The sequence below is a fragment of the Epinephelus lanceolatus genome, chromosome 9 (genome assembly GCF_041903045.1).
Source record: "Epinephelus lanceolatus isolate andai-2023 chromosome 9, ASM4190304v1, whole genome shotgun sequence".
Lineage (NCBI taxonomy): Eukaryota > Metazoa > Chordata > Actinopteri > Perciformes > Serranidae > Epinephelus > Epinephelus lanceolatus.
In genome coordinates this window covers 25,718,122-25,741,667 of record NC_135742.1, presented here as the reverse complement: position 1 = coordinate 25,741,667, position 23,546 = coordinate 25,718,122, and the positions used below count along the sequence as shown (strand labels likewise).

Below are 23,546 nucleotides of genomic sequence, written 5' to 3'. Positions count from 1 at the left end.
ACTGTGCATGTTTTATGTATTGTATGAATAAAAGCATCAAACCAAATGTAGGGAAGAGGGATCCGCATCGCTTATGGTGTTAAAAAATCAAATAGATAAAAGGCTGTTGGGCTGTTTAGTTCCTCTTCTGTGAGCTCACTTAGCGGCAGAGAAGAGGAGGAGGAGGAGGAGGGCCCGGCCTGGGCTCACAGGACGCATAGATCACATCCGGGGCTGGTTTATTCTAATAACGAAACGACCAACCCGGAAAAAAAGACAACTGTTCTGTAATCCGATCACACAAACAAACAGACGACAGTGTGGGAACCTGGTGCACGCCGGCTTTGTTCATATAGGGGCTGTTTGTAAAACTTATTTAAACTTTGTGTAACATGCTCGTTATTTACCCAACTCGGGTCTGTCCTCTGAGCTCCGGAGCCGTGCTGGGCGCTGGCTGTGGCGCACACTGACTCTCCACAGTGGGTAAGTAGTCAGCCGACAGGGGCACTTTATAAGTCTCTGGGTGTGTGTGTGTATGTGTGTGTTGCCTCATTGCCTGTGTGTGTGTGAGTGTGCTATATGCGCGCGGATGGTACAATGCTGTAGGTGTGGCAGGCCGTTAAATCGTTGTTGGATCTGGTGAGTCAGTGCAGGTCATCTGAGCTGAACTAATGTAACGTCTGTCAGGTGTTGCTGAGTAACTCTGCCTCTTAAACTTTTTATTGCACGCTCATAATCACGTTATAGGGGGACGTGCACGCGCTCACGGTCTCCAGATTGGTCATTTGGTGGCGTGAAGCTTGTGTCTGCACTCTGTGATCATTACTGTGAACATCCAGCTGTCATAGGAAAGCAAGTGATTAATGTGCCGGTCCCTAAAATGACAGACACTATTGAAACATGCCTGTCACAACTTCCCAGAGCCCAAGGTCCTCAAATAGCTTGTTCTGTCCAACCAGCAGCCCAAAACTTCTAAATAGGCCTATTTTGAGCTGTTTCATTTCCACTTTATGTAGCTTAATATTTTTACTCCACCACATTTTAGGGGGAAATCTTGTATTTTTACAGCTTTAGTTACCACTTTATAATTTGCTCAAATCATTGAAATCACAAGGCCTATGTTTGGGATAGGCATCTGTATGAGACAGGCCTTTCCTTTCAAACCCTTTTGATTCCCCTACAGACTATTGGAATATGAATAACTTACAGAGTAATTGAGGAATGGACACATAACTTTAGGTTCCTAACAACACACAACTACATTCAAATAGCTTCTATCAAAAAAAATGAACTGCTTGGCAACTAGACCAGGCGTCTAATTGTGGCAGACTTTCATTTGTCAAAATGTGTAGCCATGCCAGGCTTGTAAAAGGGACTGGAATCTACTGTGAATGCATATAATGACTGTATGAAAATGATTGGGGTGGTGAGGGGGCTGATGAGGCCCTCTCCAGCTTTATTAATATTTTCAATAGACCCTCTCCTTGACTTTAGGGGTGCAACTAACGATTATTTTCATTTCTGATTAATCTGCCGATTATTGTCTCGATTATAGGATTACTTGTTTGGTCTATAGAATGTCAAGAAATGGTGAACAACATCGATTAGTGTTTCCCAAAGTCCAAGATGACATCCTCAAAAGTCTTGTTTTATCCTCAACCCAAAGATATTCAGTTTATTGTCATCTAGGAGGAAAGAAAGCCGAAAATATTAACACTAAAGCAGCTGGAATATGAGAAATTTGATTTTTTTTTCTTACAAAAATGACTCAAACCAATAATCAGTTATCAAATTACGTGGCAATTTATTTGATTGCTGACAAATATATACCGATTAACTGTTGTAGCTGCACTTAACTTAGAAAATACTGCAAAACCCTCAAAACAGTAATTTCTGGACAGTCCCTAAAAATATGAGGCCATGTTATAGAAAGTGTATTAAACTGTTAAAATTAGCTTCACCTCAACCACCTACAACAATGACGTATTGCTCTTACATTAATGCATCAATAGTATCAATATTATTCCAACACTGTCAGCCTCACAGATGGGAATCTTGAATTTGGAAGTGTTACAGAATTCTTAGATTAGTTGCCAGTTAATTTTCAGATGATCGGCTAATCGAATCAGCAAGTTAAAGGGGTGCTCCACTGATTCACATGTCAAAGTCAGTTAGACAACTTAAAGGTCCAGTGTGTAGGATTTATGCTGCGTTTGTGTGCTCTTTGGATGGTCCCAATTCCTGAGTTTGGAAGTCGTTCTTCCAGCTTTGGTTTGTTCATGAGCTAGTAATGTGGAAACAACATGGACACCACAAAGAAGATGTGTTGTATTTTATTGCTCAGAGCATTCAAGTAACAGTTTGAAGCTTTATATTATAAAGTGATATTGTCCCAGAATTGTTGCTGCAGCAGTACATCCCCTAAAACTACTGAAATATTGCTTTACCTCACTATTGCTAGTTAGTGACTTTTCTAACTAATCTAGTTCACTTTACATGGACGGCAACTAACAGTTACAACTTACATCATAATACAAATAACATGTGAGCAAAAAATTAACATGAAATTTGTGAATTAATAAAAGCATATTACCATCAGCTGAACATTTATTTTCACCCACTATGTTTCTGCATAATGATGTCACCTCGGCAACTCGTGCCAAAATTTTCGCTGATATTCTGAATGCACAATTAGTGCCACCTAGTGATGAAAGTATGTGCCACGTGCGTAGGAGAACTACGGTGGCTGACGATGCAAAAACAAAAAAAAAGGAAATGGCCCTACCTGGAGTGAGTATGTGATTTGTACATACAACTCGTAACCCGCTCAGTATGTAGATTTAAATGGCTCATTCTAAGGTAAAGAAAAATCAATGATTTTTATTTTCAAGTGATGATAAACTAATGAATTCATAGTTGCCCATCAATCCTGCACTCTGGGCCTTAAAGCGTTTAAAATCAGTTGTATATTGTCTTGTGTGACTCTGGAGCGAACTGTAGCAAATCAGAGCAAATCTGCCACGTGCTATCTTGGTTTGACCACTGAGTTGCATTCAGGGAAGTGTAAGATTGAGCATTTGTGGAGCTTCACTTTAAGTCGAGATGTTGTGGCCTGTTCTGCCCTGATTTTACTGATTCTTTTGAACTTCATAGACGCACATTACAAAATTTCTAGAGTGACTGATACCATTTTGATTCAGTTTCTGTTTCAGAAAAGAAGTTGAACTTGTCCACAAGTAAAGCAGATGTGTAAACTGAGTGTAGGTGGGTTTCACGTTGCTGCCCTGGATGTGGTTAAAGACAATAACACTGATATCACTGTTGTGATCTGTACACTGTGTCTTGCCTTCACACACACACACACAGACTGTATTAACATTAACTGATGTGTATCCTGTTACATTTCAAAGCCAAAGTACTTAAGTTTCATAGAAATCTGCTAAAGACTGTCTCAATTATATTTATTAGTAAAGTTTGCCAAAGATGCCACAACCTCACTGCTGCTTCGCCCTGTAATGGTTAGCCTGATGTTTTCCAATACCCAAAATGGTTTATATACGTGCATGCACGGGTGTGCGTTTGTGTGTGTGTGTGGGTGTGTCAGTCTCAGTCTCAGCCTCAGCGTTGGTGTCTGTGTGACCTCTGTGGCATTATTTTTTTCCATTACACCCAGAGTCTCTGCAAAAGGCCTTTGAATGGTTTGAATCTTTGACCTATTTTAATGGCAAAAGAAATGAATGTAACACAACCGACACGTCATACACACAGCCCACTAATTTTTCAAAGCAGTTTCAAAATGAAGCATTTTTCTGACTTTCGGCTTAAGAATAGTTTCACAGGAGATCCACCAGCACAGTGAAGATGCAGCCTGTGTGTTGTTCCTCTGTGTCTATGTTTGTCTGTGCGTTGTTGGGTCATATGTGCAGTGTCTTTTCATGGAAATGTTTATGGAAATTTAGGACAGTCCTGTAAAAGTATTGGCAAAGGGCTCAGACATTCAGTCCTGATTATATATTTTATATGACTGTCACGTTATACTTTTTGTTCCGATAAAAAAAAATAAAATCAGTCACAGATGTGGCCTAGTTAGCCATCATTTTACTTTTGTGCAGGGGTGGAAAGTAACTAAGTACATTTAGTCAAGTTCTGTGCAAGAGTACAACTTTGAGGTACATGTACTTGAGTATTTCCATTTTCTGCACCTTTATGCTTTATTGCACTACACTTCATAGGCAAATTTTGTACCTTTTACTCCACCACATTTATTTGATAACTTTATTTAGGCATTGTTTTGCAAGTCACAAGTTAGTCTCAAGTCTTAGCACTCATGTCCCAAGTCAAGACAGGCAAGTCCCGAGTAAAGTCAGAAGTCCTAATTTTTTGAGTTTACATAATTTGCGTTTCACCAAATGTAACACCATTTTAATAACAATGTAACTATGTTAGTTAAGCATTAGCTCACCACATTCATATTTCCCTCAACTTACTGTTTTTTTGTGCCACTTCAAATATTTACCAAAATTTGAAGTTGTGGTGTCTCAATCTGTAATTTTCAGCCTGCATATTTTGCATACTTTAAATTGTTTTTTTGTTGACCATTGCATAGTTTCTGTGTGCAAATGAAATTATCTTTGGTATCTTAATAAAGCTCAGTAACGTAACGTTAGTTCTTCATGTTTCTCTCCTGCATCTTGACTTAATGCTTTTGGATTGGCTCAAACAAAGTGGAGCTCGTGATTTAAGTGTTGACTTGCTGGGAATGAATAGTGGTAATGTTAGTTGATTCATTAAAGGAAAGAGAATTTAATTGATTCTTGAGTCAAAAAGTTCAAGTCGAAGTGAAGTCATGAGTCATTGGTGTTAAAGTCCAAGTCGAGTTGCAAGTCTTTTTGGATTTTGTCGTGTCTGAAGTCATCAAAGTTATGACTCGAGTCTGAGTCAAGTCAAAGTCATGTGACTGGAGTCCACAACTCTGTGATTACTAGTTAAATTTTTAGATTAAGGTTAATGATACATATAATCAACATATAAATGATGATGTATTATTACAGGTTAAGAAAAGGGGAAAACTACCTTCATCCCTGGGGCAAATTCACAAGCTACCTGCCTGGAGGTATATAAACTAATTTAAATGTGCTCTGCCTTCACCAGCTGCAACATTAAAGTGATGAACACAGGAATGCATTAATAATTATAATCCAATAATATCATATACATTATTCTGATATGGGCCACTCTGTGTAATGACTACTTTTACTTTTAGTAATTAAAGTTTTTTTTATGCTTATACTTTTATACATTTTTTTTTCTTTTACTCAAGTAAAAGATTTGAGTAGTTCTGGGGCGATCTCCAACCCACCTGGTAGAGTGTACGTCCCATAGGCTGAGTCATTTGTAGCGGTCCAGGTTCAACCCGACCCGCGGCCCTTTGCTGTGTGTCATCTCCTCTCTGTCTCCCACCTTTCCTGTCTACCTACAGCTGTCCTATCAATAAAGGCAATAGCCAGACATTCTGGAAAGAGGTTTATTTTGTGATTCAGGAGATCACTGGTAAACAGTTTACACTGTCTTCCTCATTTTACCTTTAAAACCATACTCCAGAAGATGTTTTTGATATGGACACTAGATCTCTGCTAATAATCCTCCTGTTTCTGACTAAAAAAGTATATGTTGCTACGGTGGTCTGTTCTGCAGGTTCCCACGGTCAGTATGTGGATATCACAGGTATTGGCTCTTATACCTCTGGAGAAACTGACTCATGATCTCAATCATACATCAGACACATATTGGAGACTTTGGAGCCCAGTGGCGTAAGGTAGTGACGACGGGCCCCAGTGCATGCAATTTTTACAGGCCCTAGTTCCAGATTTTGCAGCTAAAACAAGCCACTGTATATCATATCATCTCATTACATAGTCAAATAGAGACTTTACTCTGGACAGCATCAACATGCATATTACCCAGCTAGGATCTTTGCATATGTGCACCAAGCGGAACAATGACGTCAATGGAGAAGTGCCAAAAACTGCAGTTCCTCCAGTGGCCACTTGAGGCCTGCTCCAAGAGCGAGTCAATCCCCATATAGCCCCATGTTAAAATGACCCCTCACTCCTCCACAGCTTTAGCCTCTTGTGCAAATATGGTCATTTCTGGCTTCAAAAATCAAGATGGCCATGGCCAAAATACTGAGCTCAAGGCTTCAAAACAGGAGTCCACAAACCAATGGGAGACGTGTTTTATAATTTATTTAATAAGCATATAATTTTGTTGCTACTGACTGTTTTACCGAAAAAACAACAACCAAACAAAGAAATAGGAAACCATACCCTTTTGATGCATAAATAGCAAATGGCACTACTATCAGTTTACTGTGAGTTCTTATTTGATTACAGTCGTATTTCTGAGGTGGCAGTCTGAATCAGTTGCAAGTGTTTGTTCTTCTCTCAACTTTCTATGGGCCCCCCATCCCCATCCCATTGGCCCCAGTGTAACCGCACAGCCTGCACTGTCTTTATTTACGGCCCTGTTGGAAACCTTTCCATTCCTACAGAGACTTTGACTTGACTGTCCTTAATAGGCAACGGCTGAGTGTTTCATCCGTATGTGCTATGCTATAATATTTCTGTTTTCTCTCTTTCTTTTAATTCTTTATATATTGCAGCGTCTGTTGTTGATTTGTGGTGGGATTTTTTTGTTGTGCATAGGTTTTTTTGTTTGTTTCCTTCTTTTTCGTTCTGTTGTTGATGTTGAATAGTTCATGAGTTTGTTAAACTAAAAAATGTATTAAAAAAAGTAATAAAAGATAAAGGCAATATGCCCAAAACATTATCTTAAAGAAAAAAAAACATTTGTGTGCTTCTTCCAGCACTGCCCTTGTGACCAATTTACACTGAAGTCTTTTCAGTACATTCAAGTATGGGGGAAGTGTAAGGACTTATGAAAATGACAATGTGCAGAAAATCTGCTTTGCATCTTTTGATCCAGTGCATCTGAGGCGACTGTGCACAGTATGTCATGTGATTACTTCGTGTTTAGTCTGCAGAGATGCACAAGAAACAGCAGCAAAGGGACTGAAAGTTCCCTCAGCAATAAAGAGGCCGAGATTATAAAATAGAGCTCTCGCCATGCCAGAAGTCGTCTGACTCCTCCAACAAATGAAAAAGCACTCTCATGTGTAGATGTCTGCCGTGGATAAGATTCTCCTGGAAAGCAAACATTGTTGAAATTTCATCAGCATACCTGGAGTGTCTGAGCTGAATGGGTCGTGATTTAGTGATAGTGAGCTCAGTGATTCACATGCATGGCATCATCCTAATGAATACATCTCACCAGCTCTCTCCCCCTGCCTCTCCTCTTTTTCCCTTTCCTCCCTCCCTCTCTCTTCCATGGCCAGTGGAAATGTGCGTGTGTGCAGATCTTGAGTGCAGTCTGTAATTTTTGGCTGTGGTGGAGGGCCTCAGCTCAGCCTCGGGCTTCAGGGTTTGCTGCTCAGCCTCAATCACGTCACATGAAAAACTGCTGAGTGCGAGTGGGTCTCTTTCTTCCTGTGTGTGTGTGAGTGTGTGTGTGTGAACAGTAAATGAAAGATGGTTTATCCTCCACATCTGCCTGTTTCTGCCTTTCTGTTCTACAAGTCCATCTCCTTCTGTTGCTCCCTTTACATATTTTGCCTCTCATTGTCCATCTGATTTGAGTATTTGTCTTTCTATCTGTCCGTCTGTCCGTCTCAGTGACATGTGATAGCAGCAGCATGCCGTACTTTGACCGGCTGAACCGTGTATGTGGCTTCCTGGACATCGAGGAGAAGGAGAACAGCTGCCGCTTCCAGAGGCGATACTTCATCCTCGACACGCAGGAAAATGCTCTGCTGTGGTATATGGACAACCCTCAGGTGCTCCACACATATATGCATGACACACGCTTGCACAAACAGCAAGAGGAAGTGAAATTGACCAATAAGAGCTGTGTAACCTTGGACTCTGAGCCAATGACGAGTCTGTGTGTTTGTGTTTGCATGCAGAACCTGCCCAGTGGAGCTAGCTTTGTTGGCAGCCTGAAACTAACCTACATCTCTAAGGTAAACCATCTCACTTTGCTGTGGGTTGTAGTAACTTACATACATGTGCAGCAGAGGAGACATCTGAGCAGTGTGACAGACACAGCAATACACACAGATACGAACATGTAAATGGGGTGCACAGATACGCCACATCGGAGTTATCTGTAGTCACATGCAGACGCAGACTTTGTGAAGTTTTCCAGATGTCAGAGCACTCGCTGAGCTAACCAGAGATAATGACATCTGGGTGCACTGCACTGTAGCGCTGACAACTCCTCCCTGGACACTCTGAGTCAAATAGACGGCAAAGATATGAAATGTTTCTTCTCCTCACTTCTCTCCCTTCCTCCCCTTTTGTCTCCTTTCCTCCCCTTTTGTCTCCTCTCCTTTCTTTCTGTCTCTCCTCTCCTCTCCTTTGGTCTCCTTTCCTTTCCCTCTCCTCTCCTCTCCTCTCCTTCCATTTCCTTCTGTCTCCTCTCTCCTCTACCGTTGTCTCCTCTCCTTTGGTCTCTTTCCCTTTCCTTCTGTTAATCGTCTCCTGTCTATCCATTCCTCTCCTTTTGTCTCCTCTACTTTCCTCTCCTTTTGCCTCCTTTTCTTCCCCTCCGTCTGTCCTCTCTGCTCCTTTTTTCTGTTTCCCTTTCCCCTGGGCTATCCTCTTCTCTCCTTTTGTCTCCTTCCTTGTCCTTCGGTATGTCACCTTTTTTCCCTTTGTCTCTTTTCCTTTCCTTCACTCTCCTCTCTCCTCTACCATTGTCGCCTCTCCTTTCCTCTCCTTTGGTCTCCTTCCCTTTCCTTCTGTCTATCCTCTCCTTTTGTGTCCTTTTCTTTCCTTCTGTTTATCATCTTCTCTCCTTTTGTCTCGTTCCCTTTCCTTCTGTCTGTCATCTTCTCTCCTTTTGTCTCATCTCCTCTCCTTTGGCCTCCTTCCCTTTCCTCCTTTCTCTTCTCCCCTCTCCTTTTGTCTGGTCTCCTTTCCTTTCCTCCTGTCTCTTCTCTCCTTTTGTCTCGTCTCCCCTCCTACGGTCTGCTTCCCTTTCCTTCTGTCTCCCTCTCTCTTCAGGTGAGTGAAGCTGCAGCAAAGCAAAAGCCCAAGACAGAGTTCTGCTTTGGTGAGTTTCTTTTTTCGGGGAAACACTGAGTCATGCTTGTGCAGAAGTGCACAATGACATTAATTTTATTCACACATGTGATAAAATGATATAATGAGATGATTGTGGATATTCATGGAATTCATGTCTATTTCTGTAGTCATCAACGCAGTTTCCCGGAGGTATTTCCTCCAAGCCAACGATGTGACTGACATGAGGGACTGGGTGGAAGCTCTTAACAAGGCCAGCAAGATCACTGTGAGTGCAACACACACACACCTGCACACACATTTGAATTCTTTATTTGATTCCACCAATTACATTAAATATGGCAGGGAATCAAATACAAAAGGGGTCAAGAAGACAATACTGGTCACTCATGGAAATACATAGCATCTTCTCCTCCATACAGCCAAGCTGCCTATAACAGCAGAAACAGAGCAAAATGGTATATTTATACACATGGCCCAGGCTTCCAAATATGAGTACGGAGAATCTGCATTTGTAACCAAGACTTGTTATGATTTGGAGTAATGGTTGATATTTTGAATATTTGTCATGGAAAGCCTGGTCCATGTACAGGTCAAACACACAGCCTACTTCCAAAATCAGGACCTCCATGTGGCGACTATCAACAAAAACAATGTCAGGTGTATTGGGGATGTTGGCAAAGATGTCATAATCCAGGTCAAACCAACCTGGCAACACTCTCAAGTTTTTATACATTGCAGCGCTTGATGGTAAAGCTTTTTGCACAGCCTCAGATATTAGATCGACAATGTGATCATGACGAGCAATATACAGAGCTTTGTAAGCATGACACCCACACACACCCACACACACACACACACACACACACACACACAATGTTATGGCCAAATGTATTTGTCTGATGTGTGTTTAGAAAGAGGCTGAACAATCAGTTATTGATAAGGGATTTCCACCTGAGCACAGGAAGCTACAGTTTGTGGTGATGTAACTGAAACCAGTTTGGCCCGAGGGGGTGCAATGCTGGCACGCAGCCCACAGATACCCTCTCACACACTTATTGACAGAGGAAATTGTGAATGTGCATGAATATGAGCGATAACACACAGACGTCACTGTGGTGGAGGTGTCAAAACACCACTGTGTGTGTCACATTCAGGTTGCACATTTGCATAATATTTGTCTGTGTTTAACGAGATGACCGGCGCATTTTTGACTGGTGACATCCAGATGACAGAGACGAGCGGTTCTCTTTTTCTCTCACCTGCATGCTGACACAGGAAGCAGCGCCGCTCACTCTCTCTTTCACTTCCCCTTTGACGGGAGGGCTTCTCTGCCGCCTTTTCTCACCCTCCTTGACCTCAATGAAAACTAAAAAATACTTCCTAAACCAGAATGGACCTTATGTTAATGCAGGAATGAAAGTAAAGAACTGAAGAATTTAGTGATTTACAAATGATAGAACGGTCAAAATGAAACCCTTCACATGATATTTCTGTGATTTGTCTTCTCCAGACACATCAAGGGGTGGAAGAGTATATATTTTGTTAATATGTTTGTCTTATACTTTGTAGGGAAATTGGATTATTTGTTAAGATTTTTGAGGCCATTTTGTCTTAATGTGGTAGCTTATAGTGAAAACAGACAGGAAATAAAAGGAGAGAGAGTGAGGAGGGTTTAACGTAAAACTTGGTCTTTGACCGGAATCAAACCAGAGTCGATGCAGTCTCAGGCCACCCCCTGGACCTGCACTTGTGTTGTGCCTTTCTAGTCATCCGTCCACTCAAAGCGCTTTTTACACTACGAGTCACATTCACGCACTGGTGGCTGAGGCTACCATGCAAAGTGCCACCTGCTACTCAGTTTTTAACACTCAATAGCCATCAGGAGCAATTTGGGGTTCAGTATTTTGCTCAAGGAAACTTCGACATTCAGACTGGAGGAGCTGGGGATTGAACCGCCAATCTTCTAATTGGTGGACAGCCTGCTCTACATCTAAGCCACAGCTGCCCGCTGCTAATGTGCGACAGTGGCTTTTTTTTTTTCTTTTTTTTTAAAAACTCATTAGCTAGCTTGTGACTTTTTTTCAGCTAAAAGTAGTGAACTGTTGGTTGTTTATTTGGATCCTTGTTAGATGTCATTGTCAGAACATATAAAACTAGAAAAGCACTCTGGGAGCGCAGACCTCCACCAAGCAGCTCGGATTTCCCGCCATTTCATTATTTTATCCACTTCGCTTCGACCGATTTCATCAAAAGCCGTTCAGAACTTTTTGAGTTATTTTGCAGACAAACAAACAGACAAACAGACGCCAGCGAAAACATAACCTCCTTGGCAGAGGTAATAAACACATGTTTACACTTACATCACATACAGTCACTGAAATGACTGCAATGTCACTGTTTCACCCATCATGATAAACTGACAGTAAAACATCAAGAAAGAAATCAAAATTTGTTTGAACATCCATACTGTAGCGAACATCTACAGACTTTTGCTGGCTTGTTTTAAGAATAGCCTCTCCAGTTGTTTCCCAGAACCCTTTCACTAGATTGCTGTGACTATGAAGTTACTTCTGTGTTTCACTGCATTTATCTTTGGTTGAAGTAGTGTAATGTGACCCCTCCTCATCTTTCGTGTTTAAAGCTATAGTGCGTAACTTCTGTCGCCCCCCAGCGGATAATGCGTTATTACAACAAATAAGCCGGCACTTCCATGTACACAGAGTAACACTTGCCACACACCGTGTACACAGAGTAACACTCGCTTCACACCATGTACACAACGCTACACAACGTGGCGAACACCAGGCTGCTAACATTACATTACGTTCATAGCACCATTTCCAAGAAAATAATTAAGTACTAGGTCCAGTACATGTAACAGCAACACATACTACTCATTATATAATTATAAACTCTCTCTCTCTAGTAAGTCCTTAAAAACTCTCCAGCTAATTCAGAATGCAGCAGCACGTGTACTAACAGGAACTAAGAAACAAGATCATATTTCTCCTGTTTTAGCTTCTCTGCACTGGCTCCCTGTAAAATCCAGAATTGAATTTAAAATCCTACTGTTAACTTATAAAGCTCTAAATGGTCAAGCTCCATCATATCTTAGTGAGCTCATAGTGCCATATTATCCCACCAGAACACTGCGCTCTGAGAACGCAGGGTTACTCGTGGTCCCTAAAGTCTCCAAAAGTAGATCAGGAGCTAGAGCCTTCAGCTATCAGGCTCCTCTCCTGTGGAATCATCTTCCTGTTACGGTCCGGGAGGCAGACACCGTCTCCACATTTAAGACTAGACTTAAGACTTTCCTCTTTGATAAAGCTTATAGTTAGGGCTGGCTCAGGCTTGCCCTGTACCAGCCCCTAGTTAGGCTGACTTAGGCCTAGTCTGCCGGAGGACCCCCCTATAATACACCGGGCACCTTCTCTCCTTCTCTCTTGTATTCTATTACTGCATCTTGCTAACTCGGCCATTCTGGATGTCACTAACTCGGCTTCTTCTCCGGAGCCTTTGTGCTCCACTGTCTCTCAGATTAACTCATATCGCAGCGGTGCCTGGACAGCGTGACGTGTGTGGTTGTGCTGCTGCCGTGGTCCTGCCAGATGCCTCCTGCTGCTGCTGCCATCATTAGTCATTAGTCATACTTCTACTGTTATTATACACATATGACTATTGTCACACATGTATACTGCCAGATATTAATACATACTTTCAACATATTGTACCACAGTAGCCAGAACTATAACTATAATATTATTACTTTCAATAATGTTGTTGTAACCTACTGTCATTACCTGCATCTCTCTCTCTCTCTCTGTCTCTCTCTCTGTCTCATTGTGTCATGCGGATTACTGTTAATTTATTATGCTGATCTGTTCGGTACAACATCTATTGCACGTCTGTCCGTCCTGGAAGAGGGATCCCTCCTCAGTTGCTCTTCCTGAGGTTTCTACCGTTTTTTTTTCCCCCGGTAAAGGGTTTTTTTTGGGGAGTTTTTCCTTATCCGCTGCGAGGGTCATAAGGACAGAGGGATGTTGTATGCTGTAAAGCCCTGTGAGGCAAATTGTGATTTGTGATATTGGGCTTTATAAATAAAATTGATTGATTGATTGATTGATAAACCAAGTCACTTACTTATCCAACAGCAGCAAGGCAACATCCGTGTCTGTCCTCAGCCCAATTTCTTCCTTCAGGGCTCTCCACCGAGGAAAAGCGACGCCAATACAAATCCTTGTTTGCCTTCTCCGTCGGTCACTTTCCTTCTTTGCCTTCAGCCGAACGTCCAGGCTTTTTCTTTGTAGTAGGATCCACTTCTGAACCGTGTCTCGGCTGCTTCTCCGCCATGTTGCTTTCTCTTTCTACCTGCGCTCTACCTCTTGCTATGAGACTCTCCGCTCTTCCTCCCCCTCCCTTCTTGTTGTGAGGAAGCATTTTCTGTGCGCCAGTGCGGGAATGTCGCTGGTTAACACACAAACTAAAAATGATATTGAAAAATAGCACGAGTTGTTAGAGGAGCCGATCGGCTTAATCAGCATTGTGTCATCTCTAGTAGTGTCTATTCACCGATCTGATACCACATAATTATTAATACATTTAAATAACAAGGTCATTGATGCTGTGTATGACATCAAAATACTCTATTTACTATTCATAGATAGATGCTGCGGTCTAGACACATACTTTAAAATGGTCTCCACTTTGTCACTGTTGTATTCTCCCTTTCAGAAGCATTATAATCCAGCATGGAACATTTTAGAGACTTTGTAAAACTTTTAAATCCAGTAATAAATGTCCATGTTGGGGGCACCCATGTTGCCATGGGTTTAGTCTGTCCATAAATCAAAGGCTCTGTTGCTATGTGCGTAACAGCGTGTATCCCAGTGGCCATGTGCAGTGGAATAACATGACATCCACACCATGCTAGTATCAGTAGATATGTGCTTTTTGGGCAGCAACCTACATATTGAATGGAATATGTTGAGTGTGATAAATAATGTAAGATTACACTTTGCAGACTTTGATAGTAGCCAAGCTACTGAGCAGTCCATAATATGAGATAGAGCCTAATGGTTGTTCTTCCATTTTTACCCATTTTATCTGACTTCTTGACACAAAATGGGATAGTTTTCCCTCTTTTTTTAACACAGTGGCATTGCTTTTTCCAAACAAAGTTAATAGATTGTACCATAACCTGTCTTTGTCTTTCAGCCGTGTGAGATCTGTTCACTGGTTTGTGTCTAGCTCTTGGTAAAGAATGATAAAATTCAAACAACCCTATAGAGTGTTGGAGGTTTTCATGCAGAACATATTACAGTTGCAGTGTTGCAGCATGGAGACTCCCAGTGGAAATTAAACCACTAACCCATGGCAATTGGTAGCAAGCTTTACCCACTAAGCTCCACTTGTTAATCCCATGTTCGTTAATATCATCCTAACTGCTGCTGTGCTGACAGGTTCCTAAGCCTGGCCCTGCTCCTCCGCGGTCCGTGGTGGCCGCAGTAATCAGCGACACTCAGGGAGGGAAGAGACAGCAGGCCTACAAGGCCGAGATCATCGGTGGCGTGGTGGTGCACACTCCCATCCAGGTAATGAACAGGAAGCTAAAACCAATGTGGTTACTACGACAATATTAAAGGAGACACTGATAATGCTGGGAGCCAGAATTAGCGTTAACGAGCATTGTGTTTGTCTGCTGCATTTATTTTTAAGCAGAGCAGAGTACAGCTCGCTCTCGGCCTCCAAAACCACGCTGTGTGTAATCTGATGTGTTCTGAAGATGGTGGTCATCATGACCACGATTGTTGTAATGATACTGAAGATGGTTTATGGTGAAATGTTTCAGAACGAGAGCGAAGAGACAGAAGGGAGAGAGAGGAAGGGCAGCAGGCCAGGCGTGCTGAGGTGCGGTTACTGTGTCAAACAAGGAAATGTGGTGAGTACCCAGCCACTTAAACCTGATAAACTTTGTGTTTAAATAAAATGCTGCATGTGGAAACTGCAATGCGGTGGTGTGTATGTGTTTCAGAGGAAGAGCTGGAAGAGGAGGTTTTTCACCCTGGATGACAATGCAGTCAGTTACTACAAGTCTGAGACGGTGAGGAGCCAGATTTTTTGTTTTTCCTCTGACATGTTGATGTTTTTGTGTGACTGTGGTCTTTGTCTGCCCATGTCTGAATTGTGTTTACTTATGTCCCAGGATAAGGAGCCTCTCCGAGCTATTCAGCTGAGAGACATTCAGAAGGTCCATGAATGTCTCGTCAAGTCAGGGTGAGTCAAATGTGAATCACGCAGTCAAATTCTCCCACCAGTCTACTTTCTCTCTGTGTGTCTGTCTCTCTGGTGAATATGATGGGATTTTCACACATACTTGAAATCCTTGAAGGGTTGTGAGGGGGAAAATCAATGCCTTGTATGGTTTTGAAAAAAAGACAAACAGACAGAGGTCATTTAATCTACTTGAATTTATATATTTTGTGCAGGAATATAAATTGAAGTGCTTTTGATATGTTCTTTACTTAGCGTTAGTAAAGAGGCTCTTTTTGCTGTGTTGGGTTCTTTGAGGATATTGGGCCTGGAAAGTCCCAGGAAAGTCCTTAAATTTGGTGTTTAAAAAGGTGTGAGAACCCTGTAAGAACAAATTACACTTTGAACAGACACGAACACCATCAAAACTTATGTAGTGTATAAACAAACAACAGGTTAACATTGAGGTGTCAGTAAGTCAAGTTTCATATTCAGACACTCAAAGAGGTTTATCCTGAATATCATTTCATCGGTTTTCTCCAGGTGTGTTGCTCAGTGCAGGATCAGGCTTGACTGAAGTTGCACAGGTGTTGTTTTACGACTTGACAGTAAATGAAAACTGAAGAGCTGAAGTTAGGGACCATCTCAAAAGTGCATGCACAATTGCCAAGAGAGGTTTTAAGTTTTTTTTTAAGAAATGTCCCTCTCATTTTTTTAATAACTCTTCATATAAATTATTTTTATCTGGACCGTCTCATATTGCGTGCATAAGTGTCTTTTAAAAAAAAAGTGATTATGGCTCATTTTATTTTGGTCTCTCTCTTTTTTTTATCACAGACACTTCCTTCTCTTTTATAAATACATAACCTCTACTTTTTAAAGCGAAATCACACAATACAACCCAATGTGATTCTGACTTGTATTTTCCCACTGTTAAAAACTCACATTGTGTTTCCACTATTTATTTCCACCAAAATCAAAAATACATATTTTTCCTCGTACATGTCATGCTATCTATCCATCTAGATTCTTTGGGCGTGAGTTGCAGAGTGTTGGAGATATCAGCCGTAGAGATGTCCGTCTTCTCTTTAACATAATGGAACTAGATGGCACTCGGATTGTGGTGCTCAAAGCGCCAAAAAATTATATATTTGAAAAACTCAACAGCAATGTCTCTTTACAGAAATCATGACCCAGTTATTCAAGATAATCCACAGACCTTGTTATGAGCAGTTTCATGTAGGAACTTTTTTCTTTCCACCGAACTACACTCGTCAACCCTATCACTGCGCAGAAGAAAGCCTGCGCTACTGCTAATTCACTTGGCACCATTGAGCTAGCTAATGTTACAGCTCAGCCAAGGAGGACAACATTAATGTTTACATCTCACACTGTCACAAGCACATGCTTTTCATCCGTGAGTAAATGCATGCTTCCTTATGCACGGTGATAAGTTTGATGGGTGTAGTTTGTTGTAGTATCTTCGTCGTTTGACACCTCACATCAAAACAATCTAGACTGATAAATAGAACTACAGGTAGAAGGACAAACACATATTTTTGATTTTGGGCTGAGTGGACTCTTATACAGTTACAGACTCAGTTTAGACAGTTTTCTTTTTAAAATAATCTAAAATAATACCCTGGAAATCCAGAGTTCTCGCTAGAGTACAATTTGAATTTGCTCAGCAAGTCACTCTGGCAATCCGTAATGATGTTCATTACCCATGCCCTTGGAGCTGAGCTGCACCAATCACATCGGTGTATCTGATATAGGCGGGCCAGAGGCGAGCTAAACAGATGACGACAGCGCTGCGACGACGAAGTCCGGAATCAGTCAGTAAACATTGCAAGATGGCTACGGATGAACACCAGTTGTTTGAAACGGATTTGGCCGCTACAATGAACGAGTTAGACTTGGCTTTTTCTCTAAAAGAGGAACAGAAGACGGCGCTCGAGTCTTTCCTTTGCAAGAAGGACGTTTTTGCTGTTTTGCCGACCGGATACAGCAAGAGTCTAATCTACCAGTTAGCTCTGCTGGTAGCACTCTGGATACATCACCCTGTGTATTGTTCTGATTGGTCGTGATATTTACAAATGCACGCTTGGTGCCGCCCCTTGAGTTGGGCCATTTGCATTACTCATAGCCAGACCCTAAATCTTTCTAGATTTGGGTCTGGATTTCCAGGCTAGTAAAATAATGCTTTACCATTTGATTAATTTAGGTTATTTTGTGTATTTTGTGAACAGCTAAACTTACACATATCAGTATGAGGCGAATAAATAACATTAGAAAATGACAAGCTGAAGAAGATGGTGGTTGTCTTGATAATTTCTAACAATGTGCGGTTAACACCTGGACACTTTCTGTTTATGTCTGAATATAGATACGAATACAGAAAAATAAAAACACTGATTCATATTGTAGATTTGCGCTACACCGCTAGTATTTAGCCCTCCTTGTAGCCACTGTATTATTCAGCATAATAATTCTCCTCTCTGTGTGTCCATCAGGGATCTTCTGCTGAGAGATAACCTGTTTGAGATCATCACCGGCTCCCGAACCTTCTATATTCAGGTACAATCCCACTTCCTGTTATACCAGCCAATCAGAGGCTTTGTTCCTCACTAGTTTAAAATCTGTTGGGTGCTCTCTGGCTCTGGGTGAAAGCATTTATTAGATCCAAGTTACTTTGTAGTCAGAGCACAGAGGGTCGATGTTGGCAGGTGTATCTGTCCTGATGTTTTGAGTTGTTTTCTCTAAATGCTCTGCTGCTGATGTGTGGCACGTTCACTTATTTTAGGAGCATAAAATGTTTGTTTTTGTGAAATGGGCAAAGCCATCTGTTTTGATAACAACAATAACATCCTGTCGTTCTCTCCTGGGAGAACAGCTGACTGAGCCGGTGGGGGTCGGATCAGATGGGAAGTGCTGGGAGAGAGAGAGACAGAGAGAGGTTGCAAGCATGAGCGCTTTTATTTTTGACTGTGCCAAAAGAAAAAGGAAGCATGACGAACATTTAGTAAACTGAAAAAAAAAACCCAACACATAATCAAAAATAGATCATACAGAGACCGTTATCATAGTGGAAGTGCAGACACCAAAGTGAGAAATCATCTTGAACTAGAACAGTCTTTACTAATGCCAATGCATGGAGGGAATTTAAATGGAAAAAATAATTAGATTTGTCAGAACATCAGAAATAGTATCTAAAATGGACCCAACACATCCCAGCTCATGTTGGAGTAACTGTGGAACATGCACTGCCAATCACACCCACCTATTTTGACAATGTCCAAAGTTAGGTTTGAACTGAAGAGAGGTATTTGATGCTATGCGAAGATATTACAGCACAGTAGTACTACTGGGTGTCATCCATGGAAGTCTGAATGTGAGGGATAAGAAATACCTCTGACATATATACCTTACAGCAGCCTTAAAGTGCGTAACCATCAGATGGAACAAATTATGTAGTCATTAAGATGACAAATATCCGTCTTTACTTAACGATGGAGTTCTGTCATGACTTTATTAATACAGTGAGTTTTATCATTCAGTAGTGCTTTGCCAGACTTTTATATTCCCCTGATGCACATATCATATACACACACTATACATCATCGTCTGTAGAACAGATTTTGCACCTGGGCTTTATCTGTGTGATTGCAATGTGAAATGGACAATTATTACTTTTTTTTATCTAAGTTTTGCTTTTTCTAACCAATGGGTTAAGACTTCAGAGTGGATATCTATACTGTTTTCTTTCATTTTTAGGTAATTTATGAATATAATGTGTATAAATGGTATATACTGCTGTGAAAAAGGGAAATGTGTACACTGCATTGCTGATGATGAGTACTAAATAATAATTAAGTTTAAAAAAAAAAACTAGAATAATCAGAGCTGGTTACTGATATTTGAAAAAAACAACCCCAAAAAACCCAATAGCTATATATCTGCTGATGTTCATGTTAACCACATCAGCCCTCATAAACTAGGGCCTCTTCAACTGCTTATTATTTTCATTTTTGAATAATCAGGCAAGTAAGCTTGCCAGTGATATAACACAATAGGACAAACCACTACAGTAGCTAGTGTGAAATTATATGCATATGTGCAGCTCTGCAAGGCTTTATCTTCTCGTGATGTTTTCCTACAGACAGATTCTCCAGAGGAGATGCATGGCTGGATTAGGGACATTGAGATGAAGATCCAGGACTTCAGAGGTCCCCCTAAGGTAACTGTTGTTTTTCTCCTTGACACACACACAACAAAAATCTACAATCCTTTCTCGCTATATTGTCTTGGTAGAGAAGTAAAAACTATTGGGTATTATGACATCAATGAGGTGGTTTAATGCCAATTTAAGTGCCTTAAACCTGCATTCTTTCTAATGACCAGCAGGGGGCTTGAAAACACAAGTCCAATTGTATGTAAAGGCTCAGACACAGCAAATGGGCATCTGCGAACTAGTGTCAACAAAGGTCATAAGTTGCAGTTGAACACACTACAAACATTACAGCCAACAGCCAGCTAGCACGTATGTTCTGCGCCTGCATGAGAGGAAATATCTCTTCATACCAGCAGGTGGCGGTGGTCTGTATTCCTCATTTAAAAAGGGAAACTGGAAGACCAAAAGGATGGATTCAAGGCTCTAGTTACCTAGTTGGCACATTAACAACACAACACGATGATGAAAGAACAAAATCATATTTACTGTGCACTAGCGAACAACAACTCAAACGATTATGAGCTGTTTCTGCTAAAGAGTTCAGTGGCTAAAAACATAATCTTATGTTATATAACAAGTTTGTTTTGATCTCACACCCTCTTCACTGTAGCCATTTCTTTGCCTTACTCACTTCTTTTTCTCTTCTCCCACACGGAGCTGAACTGAACTGCCAATCAGAGATATTTCACTCACCGATGGCTTTGCAGCCTCTGATGGCTCCGATGCTGATTCAACATGCTGAATCGGCCAAAAAAAACAGGCATCAGAGGCTGACTGGTGCCAACCGCACACCACAAAAACTTAAGCAACAGACGCTCATCGCTGGCTGATGTCATGCTGGCTACATGCACTGATGATGCTTTTGTCTTTCTCATTGCAGGGTTTTTCATTTAAACGTGCATCCTCTCTCTATCGAAGTCACAACGCCTCCTCGGCGTCTCGGGGTCAACAGAACGATGAGCGCAGACCTACACTGGTCAAGTCCTGCTCTGTGGCACCGGGCTGGCAGCCCTGGACGCCTGTCCCTCCGGGTGAGCCCTCCATCCTGGATACAGAGGATGATGACAGCGCCTTCAGCTCTGTGACCACCTTACCTTCTCTCTCCTCCTCCTCCACTTCCTCCTCCACCTCCTCCTCCTCCAACTCCCTCTCTGCCCCAAACCCTTGCCCCAGTGCACCTCCAGCAGCTTCAACCAGTGGACTGGGGATCCTCACAGCATCAGGAGATGTGGCCAGCGGGCGTCGGAGGCACCGCTCGCAGCCTCAGCCTCACAGCGGCTGCAGCTTTCCCTTCAGCCTGGACGACGACAGCATCCGCACCACAGATGTATAGGTTCACCAGAGTCTGTTTAGACTCCTGTGTGGACTTGTGTGTTGGTACCTGCTTTAAAATGAATGTGACTGGTAATAATAGTATTCCCTGCTAATGAAGTGACACTGTGACCATCTGCCTCAACGGGGCCTCCTGCTGGACATGTAGTTGTATTACAGATGAAGGATGCACCCAGCTGGAAGGGGACCAACAGGCGCAGTGTTTGTTGTTGACAGGACTGTGAAGAAGTACGATGGAGTATTTTTAGTGCAACTTCCTCTGAAAACTTGAATGATCTTGTAGTTAATTGTTCTTGCAGACTTACAAGTTATGGCACATGCTTTCAATCTGTTGCACTTGGCTCCCCTCGGAGATACAACATCAAGAACGTGTTTTCACCCCTGCTGGAAGTATTCAACAAGTGTTTAAAGGCATTTAAACACAGGAGTATCAATAATTTTTATATTCAAGCTTATGTTCTTAAAGTACTTCAAAATAATTAGTCTATTTAGTGTCTTTTGAGCCCGGCAGTGTTTTTCCCTCTTTCCTCCTGAGACACACATTATGTTACCTTCATTAATAATTAACAAGCATTTTATTACTAACATCTAATCAGGTGTCTGGGGGAAAGTGTAAGTGTACGTCTCATAAAAATGGTACATGCACTCACATGCTAACTGACTGGGGGCTCTTCTGATGTCAGCAGCAGCTTTTATGTGTTTGCACTATGTTTTAAAACAGGAGCTTTTAATACTCGGCCTAAAGATAAATCATCAGTAAACATATGCGGATTATGAAACAGTGGGCCTCTGGGCACAGACATGTAGACTGCCCCACCACCTCTCCTACACAGGAGCAAGAAACTCAGAGTCGTTCAGCCTCTTTTTGTTGTCGCTTTGCATCTCTTTGCAGTTGCTTTGTGTCTCTTTGTTGTCATTTTGAGTCTCTCGTCATTTTCTCTTTGTGCTTATTCCCCTTTTTGTAGTCTGTATAAGTCTCTATGTTTCTCTTTGCAGCTGTTTGTATCTTTGTAGTAATTTTGTGTCCCTTAATGGTCATTTTGAGTCTCTTTGTAGTCATTTTGAGTCTCTTCTCATTTTCTCTGTGTTTATTCCCCTTTTCTTTGTGTATGAGTCAGTTTGTGTCTCTGCAGCTGTATTGCATCTCTTTGTAGTTGTTTTGTGTCTCTTAGAAGTCGTTTTGAGTCTCTTTGTAGTTTCTCTGCACTCTTTGTAGTCATTTTGTGTTCCTTAGCAGTCATTTTGAATCTCTTTTTGTCACTTTCTCTGTGTTTATTCCCCTTGTTTTAGTCTTTATGAGTCAGTTTGTGTCTCTGCAGCTGTTTCGCATCTCTCTGTAGTTGTTTTGTGTATCTTAGTGGCCATTTTGAGTCGCTTTGTAGTTGCTTTAGTCATGTTGTGTCTCTTTGTTGTCATTTTCTCTGGTTTTCCCCTTTTTTGTAGTCTTTGTGAGCCCCCCATTTTGCATCTCTTTGTAGTCGTTTTGAACCTCTTTGTTTTCATTTTTAGTCTCTCCCAGGTTGGTACATGTCTCTTCAAGTGAAAGCAAGGGTGCCCCCTGACACTTTGGGCCCCTGGGTCTGTGCCCATTAGGCCCGTTCAGAAGTAATCCATTCGTGTCAGTAAACTGTGACTCCCCTCTTAGCATTTTAACAGGGTACCGTGATAATACAGCAGTGTTTTAGATGGTACTTGTCGTAGAATGTACTGCCAACATCAAAGTACAGCTCATCAGCTGGTTGACAGCTCTGTAAATGTGATTTTCTTATTATTCCAGCATTATGTGGGAAAATGTGCCACTACTTCTGGTAATTTAATCGTAATTCTGCACTTTGCTTTTCTCATATTTACTTATGTTATTTTTTTTTTAGCTTTCACAGCGGATATTACAGCTTCCTCTGAGATGATGCCTCAGATACGTTACGTTGTTACACCAATAGTCTCAGCCCTTCTCAGGTTCACCTCAAGACTTCATTGATGTGGTACCATGTTCACACCTGTTTCCGTTTTCTGAAGCTGTGTGCACTCATCTGCCTGCGTGTCATGTTAATTTTCTTTCTTGTACATTAAATGATGCTTTTTATTTGTCTTGTTTGGGTTGTTTTTGATCAACTCCAAAGTTCAGTTTGTTTCACCTTGACTTTTCACACTCTGCCATCTAGTGGCTACTGGGGTCAATTCACATTTTACACCAAAATATAGCACAAACTAACTTTGACCTTTTTTTGCTTTCTCTCCCAAGTGCAAAAAATGTCCCAACTGCCAGACATGCAGAGGGTCAAGACTGACATATCTGACCTTTAATGCCATCACCTTAAACACATGCACACCATGCAGACACAAACAAGCACGTACGCCATACACATGCCAATATAGCACCCAGAGGCTGTGTTAAGTGAAGTGTTTCACACGTCCAGTGCAAAGGTCCATTAGGTAAAACGCCTAAAACTCTGTCCTGACCTCCGTCCACTTTCCTCTCTGTCTCCCAGTGCAGCTGCGTGGCTGCAGGACCGAGCAGAGTAAAATGTCTCCACTGAACAGTTTAAATTGTGTCGTAGGTAAAAAAGAAAAAAAAGGCCCTGAGTGCCTGTGAAATGTCAGCTGTGTTAAAA

General features: G+C 41.6%; 1 protein-coding gene across 1 annotated transcript; it reads left to right on the top strand.

The window, feature by feature from the left end:
* The first annotated feature begins 322 nt into the window (after positions 1-322).
* Positions 323-23,017, top strand: plekha2 (pleckstrin homology domain containing A2). The gene is made up of 12 exons (XM_033620621.2): positions 323-462; positions 7,710-7,870; positions 8,000-8,056; positions 9,102-9,150; positions 9,290-9,387; positions 14,582-14,713; positions 14,971-15,060; positions 15,154-15,222; positions 15,325-15,395; positions 17,885-17,948; positions 19,531-19,608; positions 20,483-23,017. Exons 2-12 carry the CDS (start codon positions 7,730-7,732, stop codon positions 20,933-20,935), a joined length of 1,302 nt encoding a protein of 433 aa, XP_033476512.1. The 5' UTR covers positions 323-462; positions 7,710-7,729; the 3' UTR covers positions 20,936-23,017.
* Positions 23,018-23,546: the final 529 nt, after the last annotated feature.

Bases quoted from the DNA above. Each gene is read 5' to 3' on its own strand.
- plekha2 (XM_033620621.2), top strand. From the start codon at position 7,730: ATGCCGTACTTTGACCGGCTGAACCGTGTATGTGGCTTCCTGGACATC. The intron at 9,388-14,581 runs GTGAGTGCAACA...CTGTGCTGACAG, and splicing joins ACAAGGCCAGCAAGATCACT to GTTCCTAAGCCTGGCCCTGC. The intron at 19,609-20,482 runs GTAACTGTTGTT...TTCTCATTGCAG, and splicing joins ACTTCAGAGGTCCCCCTAAG to GGTTTTTCATTTAAACGTGC.